The following is an 18,248-nucleotide window of genomic DNA, read 5'->3' as shown; positions in this document are numbered from 1 at the left end:
AGTCATTGAACGACACACTTTAAATTGGTGAATTTTATGGTATTTGAATTATATCTCAATGAAACTATCAAACAACTTCCCTGGCTCCCCAGTGCCCTCTGAAGGGATCCCGGCCTCATTGCCCGGCCCCACGTTCTGATGCATCCACGCGGGATGACCCCACACTGTTGTGGACACGTAACACAAGAGGCTGCAAAGCCACACACAGAAGACACTGCCATGGACACATATAAGGAGGCCCCCAGTTATAAAGACTCACTTTGCCACACGATCCCACCTAGACACACCCCCAGACCGTACCAGGTGGCCCAGTGGTCTCGCCCACCATCCCAGCCAGACACCAAGGTGGTGTCTATCAGGGATTCTGTCAGCTGTTGAGTATGTTTATCTCAATCGGGCATTCCAGAATTGGGGAAGTTATCACAGGATGGATTCGGGGATGCCCTGGGCCCACGGTGAGACGGACCTGAGTGGAAAAAAAACAGTCATCTGATCTCCATGAGCACCCCGTCTGACTGGTTGGCCACATTGAAGTTTGGGGTCTTTGGGAATCAGCATGAGTTCAGAGCCGGTGTCTGGCAGTCCCCGAAAGGTCTGATTATTTCCTTTTTCCCAGTGCGCAGTGACCCTGGTCAAAGGCTGTAAGTCCCTTTGGGGAAGACCCGTAGAAAGATTAACAGTGTGAATTTTGGGCAGTGTACTGGGGTCCTTCCTCGAGGGGATCCTGCCTCCCCTCATTCAAGGGGCCTTGGGTCTGTAACCTGGCTCAAGTCTGGGGATTGATGGAGGGCCCGTGACTCTCTGGTTTTAGGATTCAGGTTAGACTTTTGTTCACTAGACCCAGAACTCTTCCGCGTATGCAGACCAAGCCAGAACTTAGTGGAGAGGACATCTATTTCCCTCCTAGGAGCGCCATGATCAACTCCCAGCGCCATGGTCTCTTCTGATTGTTGTTTGCGGGGCTGTCCTTTGTGGTGGCCACGCCCACCGCGTGGTGGTGGCCACGCCCACCTGGCCTTTGGCGGCTCAGTGCCGCGTCTTAGCCCGTGCCGCGTCTTAGCCCCTGCCGCCCCCGGATCGGATGATCCCACTGCACTTGTTTCCCAGTTCAGGGGCGGCCACCGTGAGGTCTGGTCTGCAGAGAAGAGCGGCCGTGGAGACACAACCGGGCTTTGGACATACGCAAGGTGGTCCCCAGTTATAAAGACCCACTGTCTTGTAGTCATGGACACGCACTCACACGGAGACATACAACCTATGAGGCACAGCGTGACAGCCACAGCCCTTCCTCAGTGACATACGTCCCATTCAGTAGTAGGCTCGGCGGCGAACACACTCCTGGAGGTGGCCGCTACACCGATGCCCCTCCCCATAATGGCACGTCGACCCCAGCATCCTAAGTCCACGGCCTCAGCAGTCATGCAATTGTCACACACACGCACATGCACCAACCCCGGTGACCACCCGGCCCTGTCATCCAGCCCCACACGGGCCACCCTGCAGACCCATCAGAGTCCCCGCCTCTCTGCCCCTTCCACTCAGCAACACCCACCCCCTGCACAGGCAGCCTCAGAACTCCAGGTTCAGCTGGTTCCTCACCCCAGGAAGTGGGGGAGGTATTTTTAGTTACAATTAACCTCCCGCCCAGTTTCCCTCCTCCCCCATGGCACAGCCAATTGATTTAATTAGAGAGGATTAAATGAGAGGTATTTTCAACCAGGTGGGGGAGGGGGAGAGGAGAGCTTCCCCTCCCCCACTTGCCAGTGTCCCTTTGCCAGCCAGGCCAGGCTGCAGGAATACAAAGCCCTCCCCTTGATGTAGACCTCAGGCCTTGGCCCAGCCCTGCCCCCTCCCCCATAACCCTCCCCCACCCGCCTTTAAAAGTGGGGAGAAGAGGTGTTGGAAGTCCTTCTTGCTGTATATCCCTCATCCATCCCACTTCAGTCCCCGGGAGTTTGGGGAGAGACAGACTGTAATCACAGTCACCGAAACAATTTGTAACTCAGAAAACAATCGGTGATATAGGCCCTTTAGAAACCATAGACTCTTAGAATTCTATTTTTAAAAATGAGGGGTCGTGAGGCAAGTGGTTAGCTCACAGCCTGCCTGGGTTCTAATGGGAACACCCACTCTCCAGCTCTGTGACCCCGGGCGAACGATTTCACTTCTCTGGACCTCAGTTTCCTGATCTGGGAAATGTGGCCGGTGATCATACCTCCTCCTGGGGCTTAGTGGTAAGCGTTTACCAGATTGATAGGTATAAACCTCCTGGAACAGAGCCTGGCACAGCACGAACTAGAGAAAGGGTAAATAAATGTGTAAAAGAGGCACCTGTACTCCCATCCCTACCCTGCTCTGCTTTTTATGACACTGTCAGCTTCTAACAGACTAAATGATGTGCTCATTTATTTGGCCCATCGTGGGTCTTCCCCACTAGGACGTCAGCTTCCCCAGGGCAGGGTCTTGGGTTTGTTCACTCAAGTGCAGGGACGAGCAGAGGGTGCGTGTCCAGGGCATACCCGTGGCCAGGAGGAATGAATGACGAGGTGAAGGCGGCTGAGTCTCAGAACTATGGAATTTCTTCCTCTGTTCTCCACCTGTTTCCCAGGCACCTGCTGGGTATAGGGTGCTTGCTGTCTGAGGCCCCAGGTCACCAGAGTGACAGAGAGAGAGACAAACTCCTGCCTTCTGAAAGTGCTGAGGTTCCAGCCAATAATGAATAGGCAAATAAGTGATGGAAAGAATTCCAGGGAGGGGGTGATGGGGGACAGGGAATGAGGTGAGAGAGAGTGGTGGACAGAGCGGGGTGCTTTGGCTTGGCTGTTCCTGTGTCTTTGCAGAGGTGATCTCTGAGCCAGGAAGGTGTCCCAGGCAAAGGGAACAGCCCCGAAGGGGGACTGAGCTGGTCATTTTCCACAAACAAGGTCAGCCTGCTGGGGTATGTTACCATGTAGCCCAGTCACTCCTGTTGTCCCCACTGCCTGCCAGCAGAGCCCCCTTGCTGACCTGTGGCTGGCCACAGATACACAAGAGAGCCCTTTTGAAGCCACAAGAACTGCCCAGCTCAGCCTACTACATCAACCTGTAGATTAATGTGCTAAAAATTAATTGGCCTTTTGAACCATGAAGCTTTGGTATGGTTTGTTACACAGCAATAGCTAACCGATACATACAGAGGGCCTGAGGAGAGAGCAGGATAAAAAGCATCAATTATTATTATAATTAGTGATTCATGAGCTTCAAACTGATGAGAATTTGAATCATGGAAGAGACCCACGAACTCAGATTGGTGGCCTTTTGTTTTTAAGACTTTATGCTTAAAAAAAAAAGGTAGAAGACAACACAAGAGGGGAGTGGGGGAGGGGGAAAGAGGGTGGGCTGGGAGGATGAAGGGAACCTCTCTAAATGTCGGATCTGGGTGACCCTCCTTCCCTGATGGCCCCAGCCCACCCCCAATCCCTTCTCTGTCCTAGGGGTGGGGGGGTACCCAGCCGCCATCTTCTGAATACCCAGGCCCAGGATTTCAGCTCAGGTTCCAGGCAGAGGTGAGGGCAGAAGTGGGGCACAGGGCCTGGAGGCCTTGTCTTTGTCCTTGAGAGACCCTCGAGTGGGTGCTCAGGCTCCTCATGTCCCGGCAGGGCCCCAGGGAGGTAGGCATTGAGTTGGGGGGGCCATAGGAGGTGGGGTCCTGAAGCCAGAGGGCCAGGCGTCGACCAGAAGCAGGTATGAACCTGGCAGTCACAGTCCAGAGGTTGGGGTCTGTGGAAAGGAGAGGAGAGGCCAAGTCAGGAGATGGAGAGGGCGTTTGGACCTACATCAGGCCTTCTGCGCTGTCCCCACCAGCCCCACAGTGAGAGGGACACAGAGAGAGAGACAGAGACAGAGAATCAGAACAGAAATGAAGGGAAAGAGACAGACAGAGATGAAAAAAAGACAAGGAGACAGCCAAGACAAAGAAAGAGATAAAGACAAGGAGGGCTTCCCTGGTGGTGCAGTGGTTAAGAATCCACCTACCAATGCAGGAGACACGGGTTCGAGCCCTAGTCCGGGAAGATCCCACATACAGCGGAGCAACTAAGCCCGTGTGCCACAACTACTGAGCCTGTCCTCTAGAGCCCGTGAGCCACAACTGCTGAGCCCTCATGTCACAACTACTGAAGCCTGCGCACCTAGAGCCTGTGCTCTGCAACGAGAAGCCACCACAATGAGAAGCGCATGCACCGCAACGAAGAGTAGCCCCCACTCGCTGCAACTAGAGAAAGTCGGCGTGCAGCAACAAAGACCCAACGTAGCCAAAAATAAATAAATTAAAAAAAAAAAAGATAAGGCGAGAGGGACAGACAGAGCAGGATAGAGAAGAGACATGGAGATAATCAGAGATGGAGATGTGGAAAGAGAAAGAATGAGAGAGACAGAAATAAAGGGAGAGACAAAGAGGAAAAGGCAGGGATTGGGAGAGACAGAAAAGAGTGGGGAGAAAAGGCAGCTTGCTTGGGGAGCAGGATAAGAAGCTCCCTCCATCACTCTTGGTCCCAGAGGTCCCCTGACTCTGGACCAGGGCTCACCTGTCTGCAGTTGGTCAGGGCAGAGCTGAGACCCCCACGGACCTGCCGGGCGCTGAACGAACCTCTCCTCCTAGGCTCAGGCCTCCAGTGCTCTCCAAGCCTAAGCCCTTGCAGGTCTCCACTCTCATATCCCAGCCTTTCTGTGGGCCTTGATTTCATTACTCACCCATTTGACACACCAGCCTCAGCCCAGCCCAGTCCCTTTGTATGTACGTGTGTGTGTAGTGAGGGACTGTCTCATAGCCTTTGCATATACTGTTCCTTCCTCTCCTGTCTCACTCCTCTTATTCTCCTGGTCTCAGCTCCAAAGTGCCCTCCTCCAGGAAGTCCTCCCTGAACCCCCCAGCCTAGGCCCGATGCCCCCTCTGGGTTCTTCCAGTTCTTGGGTTCCCTCCTCCCAGCCCTGCCTACTGTAGGTCATTACTGTCTGGGGACAGATCTGTCTCTCCCACTGGACTGTGAGCCTCATGGGCACAGGGCTGGGCTGTCATGGTCACTGCTGTGTCCCCATCACCACCCAGCACAGGGCTGGGCACACAGTTGCTCAGGGAATGTGTATGGAATGAATGAATGAATAGATGCCAAACCAAGGACTTTGGACCTCATCCAATGGGCACCAGGGAGCCACAGAAGGGTTTTAATCCAAGGAGAGTCAAGATCTGATCTGTGGGGCTTCCCTGGTGGCGCAGTGGTTGAGAGTCCGCCTGTCGATGCAGGGGACACGGGTTCGTGCCCCGGTCCGGGAAGATCCCACATGCCGCAGAGTGGCTGGGCCTGTGAGCCATGGCCGCTGCTTTAGAAACTCCAGGCAGCCTCTCAACCCTGGGCGTTTGCACATGCTGTTCCCTCTGCTTTTCTAAGCTGAGTGAACCTGTACAAGTGAACTCTTCTCTCCGAGCCTCAGTTTTCTTATCTGTAAAATGAAAATAATAATAGCTTCTCTCTTTTGGGGTTATGGTAAAGACTGAGAAGATACTCTAGACTTAAGACTTGGGAGAGTAAAAGAATGCACCCTGCTACCTTGCCCTCAACCTTCTGCCCAGTGGTCTCCTATTCATCCTTCAATGCCCTACCCAGAAGCCACTTCTTCTATAAAGTCTTCCCTGATATCTCAGAGATAGCTGATGATAGCTGTGTTTTATTGTTTGAACTGTTGGACTAGATTGCCATTGGTTTCTAATGTCCACTTCCTCATGAGCCCAGAATCTTCTCAAGAGCCGGACCCTACCTGAGGCATGTCAATATATGTTTGGAAATGTATGTAATATGTGGACGGGTGGGTGAGTGGGTGGGTAGGTAGGTGCGTGAATGCATGGGTAAGTTGACAAGTGGGTGGATCAATGTGGAGGTGGGTGAATGAGTGGGTAGATGTATTTTCTGATGGATGAAGGGTGGTGGATACATACATGGATGGATCCATGGGTAGGCAGGTAGGTAGGTAGGTGGATGAATGCATGAATAAGAGGGTGGATGTGTGGGTGGATGGATCAGTTTGGAGGTGGATGGATGAGTGGATAGGTGGGTGGATAGATGAATGAATGAGTGGATGAATGTATGTTTGGATGGATGAGGGGGTTGGTGGATGATTGATGGATGGATAAATATATGTATGGGTGAATTGATGGATGGATGGATGAATTGGAGAACCCTCAGTTCAGAGACGCAGGCTGACCCTGCTCCGGGTGGGCTCACTGTTGGAGTCTGGAGGTCTTACGAGGGGGTTGAGAATAGCACAATCTCCAACCTAGTGCCCCTAGACCTAGGACACTCACATTTCTCCTGACTCCAGCCTCTATAAATAATGCCACTCTCCTTCTAAGTTCAAACTCATCCCCATTGATCCTGGAAGACAAAAGAGGAGTGTTAGTGGTCTTCACCAGACACCCCCATATGCCCCACTCCCCCTTCCTTCCCCAGGGAACTCCTCTATCAGGACAAACTGAGTCATCCTTTAAGAGGGTGCTGGTCCTTTAAGGAAAAGTGGAGCTTTCCAATGGGTGGTTGAAGCCTGGAAGAAGCAAACTCTGGGAGGAAAGGTGGGGACCAGGAAATCTGCATTTGCATCTTCGACTCCCCTCTTAAGCAAATGAAGCAAAGGTATTTTTCAAGAACTTAATCCCAGAAGGTGGGGCACATTGCTTGGAGGAGGGGCCTGGAGTGCTGGGGGTGTGGCTTAGTTAGGGGGCGGGGCTTACCTGGGGGCCTGACAGTCACTTGTGGCTGAGTCTCCGTGTAGGCCCCCATGGGCTGGCCCTCTGGGCTGAAGGCTGCACCCTGCCCTGCTAGGGGAGTTGATGGGTGCAGGCTGAGCCCCAGGATGCCCGGTTCAGGCTTTGGTACTCCCCCGGGAACACTAGGCCCTCTCTTCCCACCTTCTCCCTGTACCTGTGCGGTTGGATTGATCGATCATTGGTTGCACGATGCGTCTCCGGGCATTAATGAACCTGGGAGGGGGCCATGGAAACGGAGGAGGGTGCAAAGAGGGAGTAGAAGAGAGGCAGAAATGAATACACAGGGACAGAGAGAGAGCAGGCAAGAGAGGACGGATACAGGGGCGGCAAAGCAGAGGCAGGACGAAGAGAGGCTCCGAGGGGCTTTGGGGCCTCCTTCAGCACCGCGGACAGCGCCCGGCCTCCCACCCCCGGGCTGGCCCACGGACCGCCCAGGCCTCTGGTGTCACTCACCAGTTGTTGACTTGTAGGATGGTGAGCCCCGTGTCCTGGGACAGCTGTTTCTTCTGCTCCTCTGAGGGGTACGGGTGCTGTGGCCACCAGCAAGAGTCACCCTGCTTGCCTGGTTGCCCTCTGATTCCCCAGGCCTGGCCTGCCCAGGTCCCAGGGAGTTGGTGAGCCCAGGCTGAGGCAAGGCCGGGAGAGCCGGCGGGGTGTCTGAGCTTCTCCGTGTTCCCCGGGGCCCAATGGAGGGAGGCAGAGCCAAGCTTCGGGCAATTACACCGGTGGGTGTCCCCCAACCTCTTCCAGCAATTAGAGGCTAATTGGCCAGCTCTCATCAGGGAGGTGGAGCTGGGGGAGGGGGGAACTGGGGGAACTCCACCGCCCAGGGGAAAGGAGGCAAAGCCCAGCACCAGCCCTCTCTGAGACCGCTAGGTCCTTGTGCATGTCTCTCCCCGTCGCAATCTCTATCTTTCTCTGTGTCTGTCTGTCTGTCTCTCCCCCAATGTGACTCAGTCTCCCCCTGTGTCTCTCTTGCTCTGACTCAATGCTCTCCATAACCCCCCATCTCTATCTCTGTTTCGGCCTCTCCCTGTCTGTCCTCCTGTCTCCCTGAGGCCGGGTGGTTTGCTGATTAAGGCCAGACTGCCTGCATTTGAACCCACTTCTGGCTGTGAGACCTCTGGGCCTCAGTCTCCTCAACTGCGAAATGGAGCTAACAACATCGCTGTCCTCATGGGGTATGTTTGGCTGGATGGTGGATGACTGATGGGTGGGTGACTGGATGGGAGGGTCGGGGGTGGGGGAGAGGACTGAGTGAGTCCAGAGCCCTTGGTGGCACCTGGCGCACAGGTAGTGCTCATGGATGTCTGCTCTTGTCAATCCCCATCTGCTTGAGAGTTTCCCTCAATACTTCCCTGCTGCCCCAGCCTCCCGCCTCTGGGTCTCGAGTTTCCCTCAATACTTCCCCGCTGCCTCAGCCTCCTGCCTCTGGGTCTCTCTCCGGGCCTCGGTTTCTGTGTAGCCATCCTTCTCCCTCTCTCTCTCTGCCCACCCCGCACCAGGGCCCCAGGGCTCTCACCGAGAGGTGCTGGAACAACCAGGCTCTCATGATGTTGGTGGCCACCTTGGGGAAGATCCCTCTCTTCTTGTTCTGCCGGCGCTCGTGGTCCAGCTCTTCGTCCTCTCCCCCAGAACTGGGAGAGGCCACATTTGTGTCTAGTCCATCTCCTGAGCAGGGAGAGGCATGCTGTGCTGGGGACGGGAAAGGTGGGGGACCAGAGGGACCCAGAACTCTCCCCCAAGGCACCACTCCACACCCCAGTCATCCTTGCCCCTCTGGAAGTCCTACCTGCTATCTAACTTCAATCCTCAGACTGACTCCCACCTTCCCTCCACCTCTCAAGCTTCTCACCTTGGTCACTGGAGTTGTCACCACTCTGGGAGGCCAGGCCCCCGCTGGATGGACCCGGGGTCCCCAAATGTACAGACCCGCTGTCTTCATGGTCTCTAATCCATGTAGTATTCTGGAAGATAAGAGTTGGAAGTCAGTGCCAAGGCTTGGGGTATAATATACTACAGTGGCTAAGACCACGGGCTCTGGAGCTAGGAGTCCTGAGTGTGAAGACTGTGTCTGCCTCTTTCCTGGCTGTGTGTGACCTTGGGCAAGTCACTTCACCTCTCTGTGCCTCAGTTTCCTCAACTGCAAAAATGGAGGACAACCATCCCCACCCCCCTCACAGAGTGTGGTAAGGATTCAGTGAGTTAATTTACGTAAAGGCACACCGCAATCACTCAAGAAAGATGAGCTTGTACAGATCTCTGGCACCTGATCAGAAGTCCCGGGAAGCCAGCGCTCTTTCAAAATTCAAAACTTTTCATATCTTTAGGCAGTGCACACGCCATGTATTTCCTAACACCTCCACAGTGTCTGGGGCATAACCTCGTCATCAAACTCATGAACATTTCTGCAGCAAAATGGATGAACATTTAACTAAGTGGAATAAATAAAGGCTATAAATAGCCTCTCAGTTCAGGTCAGATTTTGCTGCCAAATAAATTTGCACTAAACTTATGGGGAAAAAAAACACCAACTTCTAGTTTTCAGAGATTTGGTGGTCTCCAGATTGCAGATCAGGGAGTCGGGGGTTGTATTTTCTTTATCCAAAGTCCTCCACACTTTGAGGAACTTGACAATGTGTTGAATTCACCCCCTGCCCCAGCTCTGTGTCCCAGGAGGCCTACCCACCTGTATAGATACATCATTTCTTTGCCATTTGGTTTAAGGTTCTTCAGTTGTTGGGAGGCAGACTGGGTGGAAGTGGGGATGGCAACAGCCGCCTGCTGTTGCTGAGCCCTGGGGTACACCCCTGCCCCTGGTGAATGTCCTAGACCCTGCCCTCTGCTTTGTAATTAGTCTCTCACCCCTGCAAATGGATGCATCATTTGTGTCCTTCCAGGGCTCAGCCTGAGACACGGCACCTTAGAGAAGCTTTCTGCGGGCTCAGAACATCTGTGTGGAGTTTAGAGTTTGAGGGCTTTGGGGATGGGTTGTGTGCAGACGACAGAATCATTAGGTCTGAAGGCTTTTGAGCATTGCTGGAATTGTCACCCTGCCCTTCTGGCATTGGATCTGATCGGATGAGCGTCCGTGTCAGTGTACCTGAAGCTGTCCTGAGACTGTCATGCAGCATGCAAGTGTGAATGTGCTTACGTCCGTGCCCGACAAGGCAAGGTGGTCCCTGGAGAAGAGGTGTCACGTGGGCAGAGCTAAGACATGCAGCCGTATTTGAGCGTGGTTGTGTCACTCTCTCAACCGGCCAGGTGGCTATACCTGGCAAATGCAAGGCTACATTTATTTTTCTAAGCCTGTGGCTGTAGTTCTAGGGGTTGGTGTCCTATTTGGGAGACAGTGTGTGGTTATCCTGAGTCCTGCATGAGCGGGCAGGCAGCTCCGTGATTCTTTGGCGGGGGATGATGGCCAGAGGAGTGTGTTGGCAGCTGTGTGAAGATATAGGATGTGGCTATGCCTCCAAGGGAGCTGTAACTGACCAGCACACGCACGGCGGGCTACTGGGCAGGCGCATAATACGGGTTGTGGGGCAGAGGGTCCTCGAGGCTCATCTGTGGCTGCTGTGTGCGCATGCTCCAGTCTGCGTAGTTGTGGTGTGGCCACGTGCCTGTATTTGGGTGTGGGTGTCATGTTGTATAATTGCTGCGTTGATAGTGTGGCCGTCTCGTGGGTGTGCGCCTCACTGGGATCCGCACAGCTGTTGTGTGATTGTTGCCTGGGTGCCTAAGTCTATGAAACTATAGTCGGATTGATTCTGAGACTGAATGAATCTGGGGCCACGTGGCCATTGAGTGGCAAGGTGTGTGCCCACACCTACAGTAGTCCAATTGTTAAGAGGTTAGGGTAGGACTTCCCTGGTGGCGCAGTGGTTAAGAATCTGCCTGCCAATGCAGGGGACACGGGTTCAAGCCCTGGTCTGGGAAGATCCCACATGCCGTGGAGCAACTAAGCCCGTGCGCCACAACTACTGAAGCCCGCGCGCCTAGAGCCCGTGCTCCGCGACAAGAGAAGCCGCTGCAGTGAGAAGCCCGTGCACTGCAAGGAAGAGTAGCCCCCGCTCGCCGCAACTAGAGAAAGCCTGCATGCAGCAACGAAGACCCAATGCAGCCAAAAATAAAGAAATAAATTTATAAAAAAGAAAAAGAGGTTAGGGTAGCGTGTGTGTGTGTGTGTGTGTGTGTGTGTGTGCAGGCACTGTTGTTGCTCTGGGTCTAAGTGTGGCTGTAGCTGAGTTTATGTCGTAGGATCTGGGGCCATTTGGCTCCATCTCCAGCTGGGTGGCTGTTACGTTGTTGAGGTGTGTGTACTGCACGCACACACACACACACACACACACACACACACACACACACACACTCTCTCTCTCTCTCTCTCTAGAATGGCAGTGTCTCAATCAGGCTGTGTGATCTATGATGCTATTATGCTGTTGGGCTGTGAGTGTTTAAGTATGTGGCATATGCTATCACCTGACTGTGAGTGTAATGGGTTTTGTGGCTGTTTGTGAACCTATGTGGGTGTAGCCAAGTCTATATGTGGCATCTGCAGCTGTTGGGGTGTGTATGCGTCCTGTCATCCAGCTGTATTGCAGTCTGTGTGGCTGTTGCATAGTTGGTGCCTGTCCTGTGGTCAGGCCATGTCTGACTGTGGCTGTCTGAGGCTGTGTGGTGTGTTGTGTGTGCCCTGATACTGGAACCCAGCTCTCTGGGCATGCCTTTGGTTTCAGGGCAATGCCTGTCGCCCCATCCTGGGGCCCACCTGATCTGGGAGGCTCGGGCAGGAGGCCGGGTAGTCATCGAGATCCTCCCTGCAGCCGCCGTCCCGATCCTCGATGACCAGGTCGATGGGCATCTTTCCCTTGAGGCAGGTGATGTAGCGGTGACAGAAGTTGTCGCACAGGTCGTGGACCTGAGGGGGCACCGGGGTACTGGGGGGGCCACCCGGGGGCCAGGGCTGGGGTGTATAGGGATGGGGGTGGCCTTCTGCTCCAACTCTGGTGGGGAGAGAGCCTGAAGGAGGGGTGGAGGGGGCAAGAAGGGAAGGGATGGGGGGCAAGTGAGGGCGTGAGGGGAAGTGAGGAGCACTCACCTTCTCCAGCTCCAGCAGGTGGAAACGGAGCACTTGAATGGCTTGTATCATCTGAAAACAGAGACACAAGAGGGGAGGGAGAGAGGGAGCGAGGGAGCGAGACAGAGAAGAAGGAAGAGGAGAAGGTGAAAAAAGAGAAGAAGGAGGAGGAGGAGAAGAAGAGGAAGAAGAAGGAGAAGGAGAAGAAGGAGGAGGAGGAGGAGGAGGAGGAGAAGAAGGAGGAGAAGGAGAAGAAGGAGAAGGAGAAGGAGAAGTAGAAGAAGATGAAGGGGAGGAGGAAGAAGAAGAGAGAGAAACAGAAAAAGTGTATTGGATGACAAACAGAAAAAAGAGTGCAAAGAGAGACAAAGACAAAACGACAGGGGCAGAGAGAAACAGAGAACAGAGATGGAGACCCAGAATTAAGGAACAAGGAAGTGTGAGATTGAGATCAGAGACAAAGAAAGAGAAGCAAGAGGTGCAAGAGACAGAAGAGGACCCATCACAAGAAGAGTGAGCTAAGGTATGCTCTAATAATAGCACCACATCCTTTGCCTGCTTGCCCTTGGATTCATTTCCCACCCTTCACCTGAAAACTACATTTCCCAGAGCCCTTTGCCAAAGGGTTCAGCCAATAGGAAGCTCTGGTGGGAGCTGGAAAGCAAAAGGAAGGGACAAGTCGGGGTATTTCTCCGTCTCTCTCCCTCTCCTCCTTCTCTTCCCTTTCTCCCTCTTCTCTCTCCTCTCCTCTCTCCTTTACAGCTAACTGCTTTTATTCATTTTGATGTGAGCCCTGTTCTGACTGATAGAACAGCAAACACTTAATGAGTCCCCATTCAGTGCCAGGCATTGTGCTACATGCTTGACTCTCTTTAACTCATTATACACTCGCAACAGCCCTACAAGCTAGAAATTATTACTAGCTACACTTTACAGATGAGGAAAACGGGGCCCAGGGAGATGGAACTACTTGCCCTGGTTCTTAGAACTAGTAAGTATAGAGCTGGGATTCGAACTCAGGCCATCGAGTCCCTGTTCTCAAACTCTAGGCTACACTGCATTGCAAATGGGCAACAATTATCACTATTTGAGGACGTGGGCCAGGCGGTCTCCTCTTTGCTCCCACAACCAATCCCAGGGCTATGGAGAGTGGAACAGGAGACCCCCTTGGAGGAGAAGGAGTTGGGGAGGGCCCAGGTCTCACCAGATTGTCCAGCTCCGGGTTGGAGGAGAAGAGAGGCCTCTCGGAGCGGACCTGGGAGAAAGAGAGAGGCCAGGGAGGGCACATCCTGTCTCCTGCCCACCCCACTTCACTGGTTCTCCTGGCGCACAGCGGATGGTGGGTGCCCACCTGCTTGGCAAAGGCTGCGATGTCCTCATTGAAGGAATCGGAGGAGCATACGTCACTGCCTGGGGGTGTGCCCAGCCCAGTCCCAGCCCCGTCACGGGGAGAACACGTGGCCAATTCACATTTCTCAAAGACCAGGGCCAGCAGCGGGAAGAGCGGGTGTCTGGGGAAAGCAGGGGGTGAGAGTTCACGAGGGGAGGGCAGGGGGGCTGGGAAGTATGGCGCAACCGGGAGGTGGAGAGGAGACCCAGAGGGAAGAGGTGGAGAGACAGAGACAGAGTGAGACAGAGTCAGAGAAGAGAAACATATCCAGAGAGACAAAGAAACAGGGCGGGGGGCACATCCCGAGACCCCCATGGAGCCCTCAGCCTTGTCCCCACTCACCCGTAGATCTCATCCTTCTCCCTCCTCAGGCCATCACTATCCAAGCCCAGGGGCGGGGGCTGGGGAGGCCGGTGGGGGCCGTAGGGCCCGGGGGCTCTCGGTGCCGAGGGCACTGCCTCCGAGAAGCCAGCCAGGGCTGCAGTGCTGTCCACGATGCCGGGGTAGTGGGGCAGCTCATCGTACTGGGTGGGGGGAGGTGAGAGGGGAAGAGCCCCAGGGACGTGTCAGCACCAACAAGAAACCTCCCTACCCTCGCACCCAGGAAATGCCCCCTTCTTGCCCCAGTCACCTGCCCTACTGTCCCCAAGTGTCCCAGCCTTGCTCCCTTAGGCCCCCGATGTCCCATGGAGCTGTCTGGGTGGGACTGAAGGCCCTGTCCTCAAGCCTTCCCTTGGACCCATGGACTGTGAAAAATGTCCCGTCAGAGATTCCCAGTGTGTGGGCAGGAGGGTCCAGGGGAGAGAGACTGACCCAGGTCCTGGATCTGAGGGTCAGTGTTGCGGGGGGTCAGGGATTGGCTGGCTGGTAACTGCTAGCTTCTCACAGAGAGTTAGGGGGAGAGAGATTCAGAGAGAGGGAGAGAGATGTGAGAGAAGAGAGAGACTGGGAGGGAGATGCAAGAGAAAGACAGAGAGAAGGAGAGATTAGAGGGAGAGAGAGAGAGAGAGGGAGGGAGAGAAATGGTGAGAGAGACAAAAAAGGTGGAGAAAGAGACAAGAGATAAAGAGAGATGTAGAGTCAGAGGGAAGAGAAGAGAGGGAGAGAGATACACACAGGGAGAAGATACAGGAGAAACAGGCAAAGGGAGACAGGGGGCAGAGAGAGAGAGAGAGAGAGAGAGGCAGAGACGGAGAGACAGAGAAGGGGAGAGAGAGGAGGAGAGAGAAATCGATTCTCGCTCATGGGCACTGCCCATCAAAGCAGTGCATTGTTCGTACACAAATGTACGCATACAGTCTCCCCCGCTTCAATTTCACTTCCCAGATGAATATGCACGTCTGAGTGCATCTTAACTTGTCACACTCCACTCCCCATGTGGACCCACCACACGTGCGCGCACACACACACAGCCAAAAGCCAGGCGCAGGAATGAATGAGTGGGTGAATGAATCAATGCATGAGACATTTAGCACAGTGCCTGGCGCACATTCAGTAAACACTTGTTGAACCAAAGTATAACCCGGTTCAACCACACAAACGCACTTGTGCCAACAGCCCCAAAGAGAAATCATGCGTGAGATTTCTGTGTCCTGTCATCACAGAAGCACACGCACCGGTGAAGCCAGGGGACCTTTAAGTCACGCACGTCCAATCCTTTCCTCGGAGATGAAGAAAATGAGGTTCAAAGAGGCAAAGGGACTGGAGAGGGGGAGGTACCAGTGTTCCTGCCATAGCGGGTGTGTGCACGGAGGGCTCTGAGTGTGTGTGTGTCTTTCCTTTTCTCCTAACTTCTCCTGAGCACTGAAGTTAAATCCAACTGCCCCCCCCCACTGTTCATCGCACATCTCAGGATGTCCTCGAATCCTGCGGTATTCCTGCCCCCCTCCACCCCCAAAGGTGCCTGCTCACCTCTTCGCCTGTCTCTCCAACCCCAGGACAGCGGAAGAGAATCCCTTGGCCCTGCCTGGTGAGACCCACCTCTCCCAGCACTGTCCCCACGCCTAACCCTCTGGAGGACATGAAACAAAAGTAGACCAGGGAGAAGGATAGGAGAGGGACGAAAAAGAAGGGGGGGGTAGGATAAAGGGCCTGAGATGGAGGGGAGACCAGGGGCAGAGAGGGTAGACTGAGGGGCAGAGAGAGGGGAGACCCTGGGTTAGGAAGAGGGGAGATTCAGGGGCAGCGAGAGGGGAGGCAGAGAAAGAGATGGTGGAGAGAGCGGGATGGGCTGATGGGGGCCAGAGCTCCCCAGGGAGGAGATGGAAGGATGGGGGATGCGACCACCGGCCGGGGCACAGGATCGTCCGCCCTCAGACCTACCCTCCGGGCCATGGGCTGATGCCGGCGGCAGCTCCCGGGTCCCTCCAGGGCCTGGCCGGCGGGGAGGGCGCAGCCAGGGGCAGCGGCCCCAGATGGCCCGAGGGGCCGACGCCAGGGGGTGGGGCAGGAGGCTGGGTGCCCGGCCCCCCCACCCCCACCGCCGTCAGCGGCAGGCGCCGGGCCGTACGGAGGCTCCGAGCATGGACCCGCAGCCTCCTGCCCCCGCGGGGGTCACAGCTAGGGGCTCCTGCCAGCGAGGGCAGGGGCGAGAAGGCGGGGGAGGGCCGCCCGAGGCCCCCTCCCCGGGGCCCCCAGTCCCTCCCCCGGGTCCCGGGAGGATGGAACCAGCCCGAGATCCACAGACCGAGAGGCGGGGGAGAGGGGGGCGCGAGGGGGCCCGGCCCGGGGGGCGGGCGGCGGGCGGCGGCTCCCAGCGCGTGCGGGGTCGCGGCGTTGGCGGGCCGGAGGGATGCTGGCGGCTCCGTCTCTCCCCCTCTCCCGGTCTCTCCCTCTCTCTGTGGTCACATCCGGAAGTTCCACAGCGGAGATGCTTAACCCACTGTCCGCCGGCGGCTCGGCCGCTGGAGGGGCGGGGCGGGGCGGGGCGGGGCGGGGCGGGGCGGGAGCGTCCGGAGCCCCTCCCCTCCCGTCGCCCTCCCCCCTCCCGGGGGCTGCGGCCGCTCTCGGGGGCGGTTTTTTGTACGGGAGTCTCGCAGCGTCTGGTCTGCCTCGGTCCCCACCCCTCCTGCCTTCCTCTCTCCACGTCGCGCGCTCTCCTCCCACCGCGCTCGGGTCTTCTCCGCCTGTCCCCCTCCCGGCCGCCCCAGGTCCCTGTCTCTCTCTCTCTCCCCCCTTTCCTCCTCCTTTCCACCCGACCCCGTCTCTCTCTCTCTCCATCTCCCTGCTTCCCTTTTTTCGCTAGGTCTTCGAGTTTCTCTCTCTCCATTTCTTTCTCTCTTTTTCTCTCTGTCTCTGTGTCTGTGTCTCTCTCCCATTCTCTGCTCCCCACAGCTCTGCCCCTCTCCTGGCCGCCCACGCTCCCACTCAGGCCCTCTGATCAGTGCCTCTCCCCCTCCTCCTTCCCCTGTTCTCTCTCTCTCTCTCTCTCTCTCTGACTGGGAGACAGCTCAGAGGAGAACCAGAGGCTGGAAGTAACCAAACCCTATGATGTACTTTCTCTTCCTTCTCCAGCCCCGCCTCCCCCGCCAACTTCCCACCCCGGGAGACAGGAACACTTGTGCGCTTGCCTGAAGCCATCTGTGTGTGTGTGTGTGTGTGTCCCCAGCTGTGTCTGTCTGTGTGTCTGGTTGTTGGATCATGGCTGGTGTGGGTGTGTTGTTTCTGTTTCTGAATATAGTGGGTGTGTAAGTGGTGTGTGTGCGCACGCATGCGCGCACATGCCTGGAAATACCACTCTGCCCCTCTGCCAATGTTTCACCTTTGCCTTTTGAAAGTTTCTTAGCCTGAAACCCCCTCAACAGCTCTCAGGGAGTTTGTGATGGCATCTCCAAAATTGAGGGTAAATGATGTGCCTGGTTACACATCTGCTGGAGAGCAGGTTCACAGCTTTGACCTGATTCCCGGAGGAGCCTGGGACCCAGGCAGCCTTTGAAACTGGTGCTCTAATGAAAGAAAGATTTCTGCAACTAAAGTGTATTGAGTGCCTACTGTGTGTTGGGTGACGTTCTGGAGATGTAGCAGGGAACAAAAGACAACCGTTCCTGGTCTCCTGGTGCTCACATGCTACTGGGGATGGTGTGGGGGAGAGAGATTTGTCCGGTAAATAAATGTGTAAGTATAAAATCATGCCTGGAGGTGATAAGTGCTCTGAGACGAAGCAGAATAAGCACAGGGGGATGACAAAAGCTGGACAGGGCAAGTTCTCAGAGGAGGTGACATCTGAGCAGAGACCAGAAGGAGGGGAGGGAGGGAGCCACATGGATGTCTGGGGAAGATCATTCCAGGCAGAGGAGTGGCAGGTGCAAAGGCCCTGGGGCAGGAATGTTTTGGAGGCCAGCAAGGGCAGGAGAGGGCATGGGGCTGGGGGGAGGGAGGTTGATACCCCTGGGATTCCTTCTCTCACTGGCTTTTCTACAGTAGTGTCTTTAGTCTCTGGTGGCCGCAGATTCCCGAGGGGATGTATAAGTGGGTATCAAGAGGCCTGTGAACTCCCTCAGGTTGCCTGGCAAATTATGGTCTTGGTGCTTATGTGTTTTTTTTTAGGGAGATGGCCCATAGATTTCATCCTATGATCAAAAAGGATACTCGGGGCTTCCCTGGTGGCGCAGTGGTTGAGAGTCCGCCTGCCGATGCAGGGGACACGGGTTCGTGCCCCGGTCCGGGAAGATCCCACATGCCGCGGAGCGGCTGGGCCTGTGAGCCATGGCCGCTGAGCTTGCGCGTCCGGAGCCTGTGCTCCGCAATGGGAGAGGCCACAGCAATGAGAGGCCCACGTACCGCTAAAAAAAAAAAAAAAAAAAAAAAAAAGGATACTCGACCCCCCAAAAGTTACAAACCATCACCCCAGAGTAAGAGCTCCAGAGAGAAATGAGACAGAGATCCAGAGAGAAAGGGACAGAAATTGGAGGAGGGGACAAAGACCCAGAGAAAGGAGGGCAGAGATGGGAGGGGGAGAGAGAGGAGAGAGAGAGAGAGAGAGAGAG

The 18,248-nt window shown here is 55.3% G+C and overlaps 1 protein-coding gene across 7 annotated transcripts; it reads right to left on the bottom strand.

The window, feature by feature from the left end:
- Positions 1-3,559: 3,559 nt before the first annotated feature.
- MEIS3 (Meis homeobox 3) lies at positions 3,560-16,770 on the bottom strand. 7 transcript variants are annotated; one of them, XR_016390906.1, is made up of 13 exons: positions 15,586-16,770; positions 13,606-13,787; positions 13,225-13,384; positions 13,078-13,128; positions 11,565-11,945; positions 8,652-8,763; positions 8,319-8,467; positions 7,250-7,326; positions 6,951-7,009; positions 6,761-6,844; positions 6,338-6,407; positions 4,566-5,478; positions 3,560-3,759 (listed from the first exon to the last, which is right to left on the bottom strand). XR_016390906.1 is itself a non-coding variant. In XM_022585241.3 (13 exons), the coding sequence occupies exons 1-12, from the start codon at positions 15,595-15,597 to the stop codon at positions 6,358-6,360; spliced, it is 1,086 nt and encodes a 361-aa protein (XP_022440949.1). In that variant the 5' UTR covers positions 15,598-16,754; the 3' UTR covers positions 3,560-5,478; positions 6,338-6,357. The 7 variants fall into 7 exon arrangements, 6 of the variants coding, with proteins under 6 accessions (XP_022440949.1, XP_022440946.1, XP_022440948.1 ...); XM_022585241.3 differs by having other exon boundaries at positions 3,560-5,478; positions 11,565-11,663; positions 11,895-11,945; positions 15,586-16,754; XM_022585238.3 differs by having other exon boundaries at positions 3,560-5,478; positions 11,565-11,714; positions 11,895-11,945; positions 15,586-16,751.
- Positions 16,771-18,248: the final 1,478 nt, after the last annotated feature.

Source organism: Delphinapterus leucas, chromosome 20 (genome assembly GCF_059928025.1).
Source record: "Delphinapterus leucas isolate spDelLeu-1000000601 "Yukka" chromosome 20, BTC_Dleu_Yukka2, whole genome shotgun sequence".
NCBI classification, from domain to species: Eukaryota; Metazoa; Chordata; class Mammalia; order Artiodactyla; family Monodontidae; genus Delphinapterus; species Delphinapterus leucas.
Note: the sequence above shows the minus strand (reverse complement) of the source record. Positions and strands in the feature narration are given on the sequence as shown.

Coding starts and splice junctions, on each gene's coding strand:
- MEIS3 (XM_089902657.1), bottom strand. Junction 8,468..8,651: donor TGACAACTCCAGTGACCAAG/GTGAGAAGCTTG, acceptor CTCCCTGCTCAG/GAGATGGACTAGACACAAAT. Junction 7,327..8,318: donor GGTTGTTCCAGCACCTCTCG/GTGAGAGCCCTG, acceptor TGGTGGCCACAG/CACCCGTACCCCTCAGAGGA.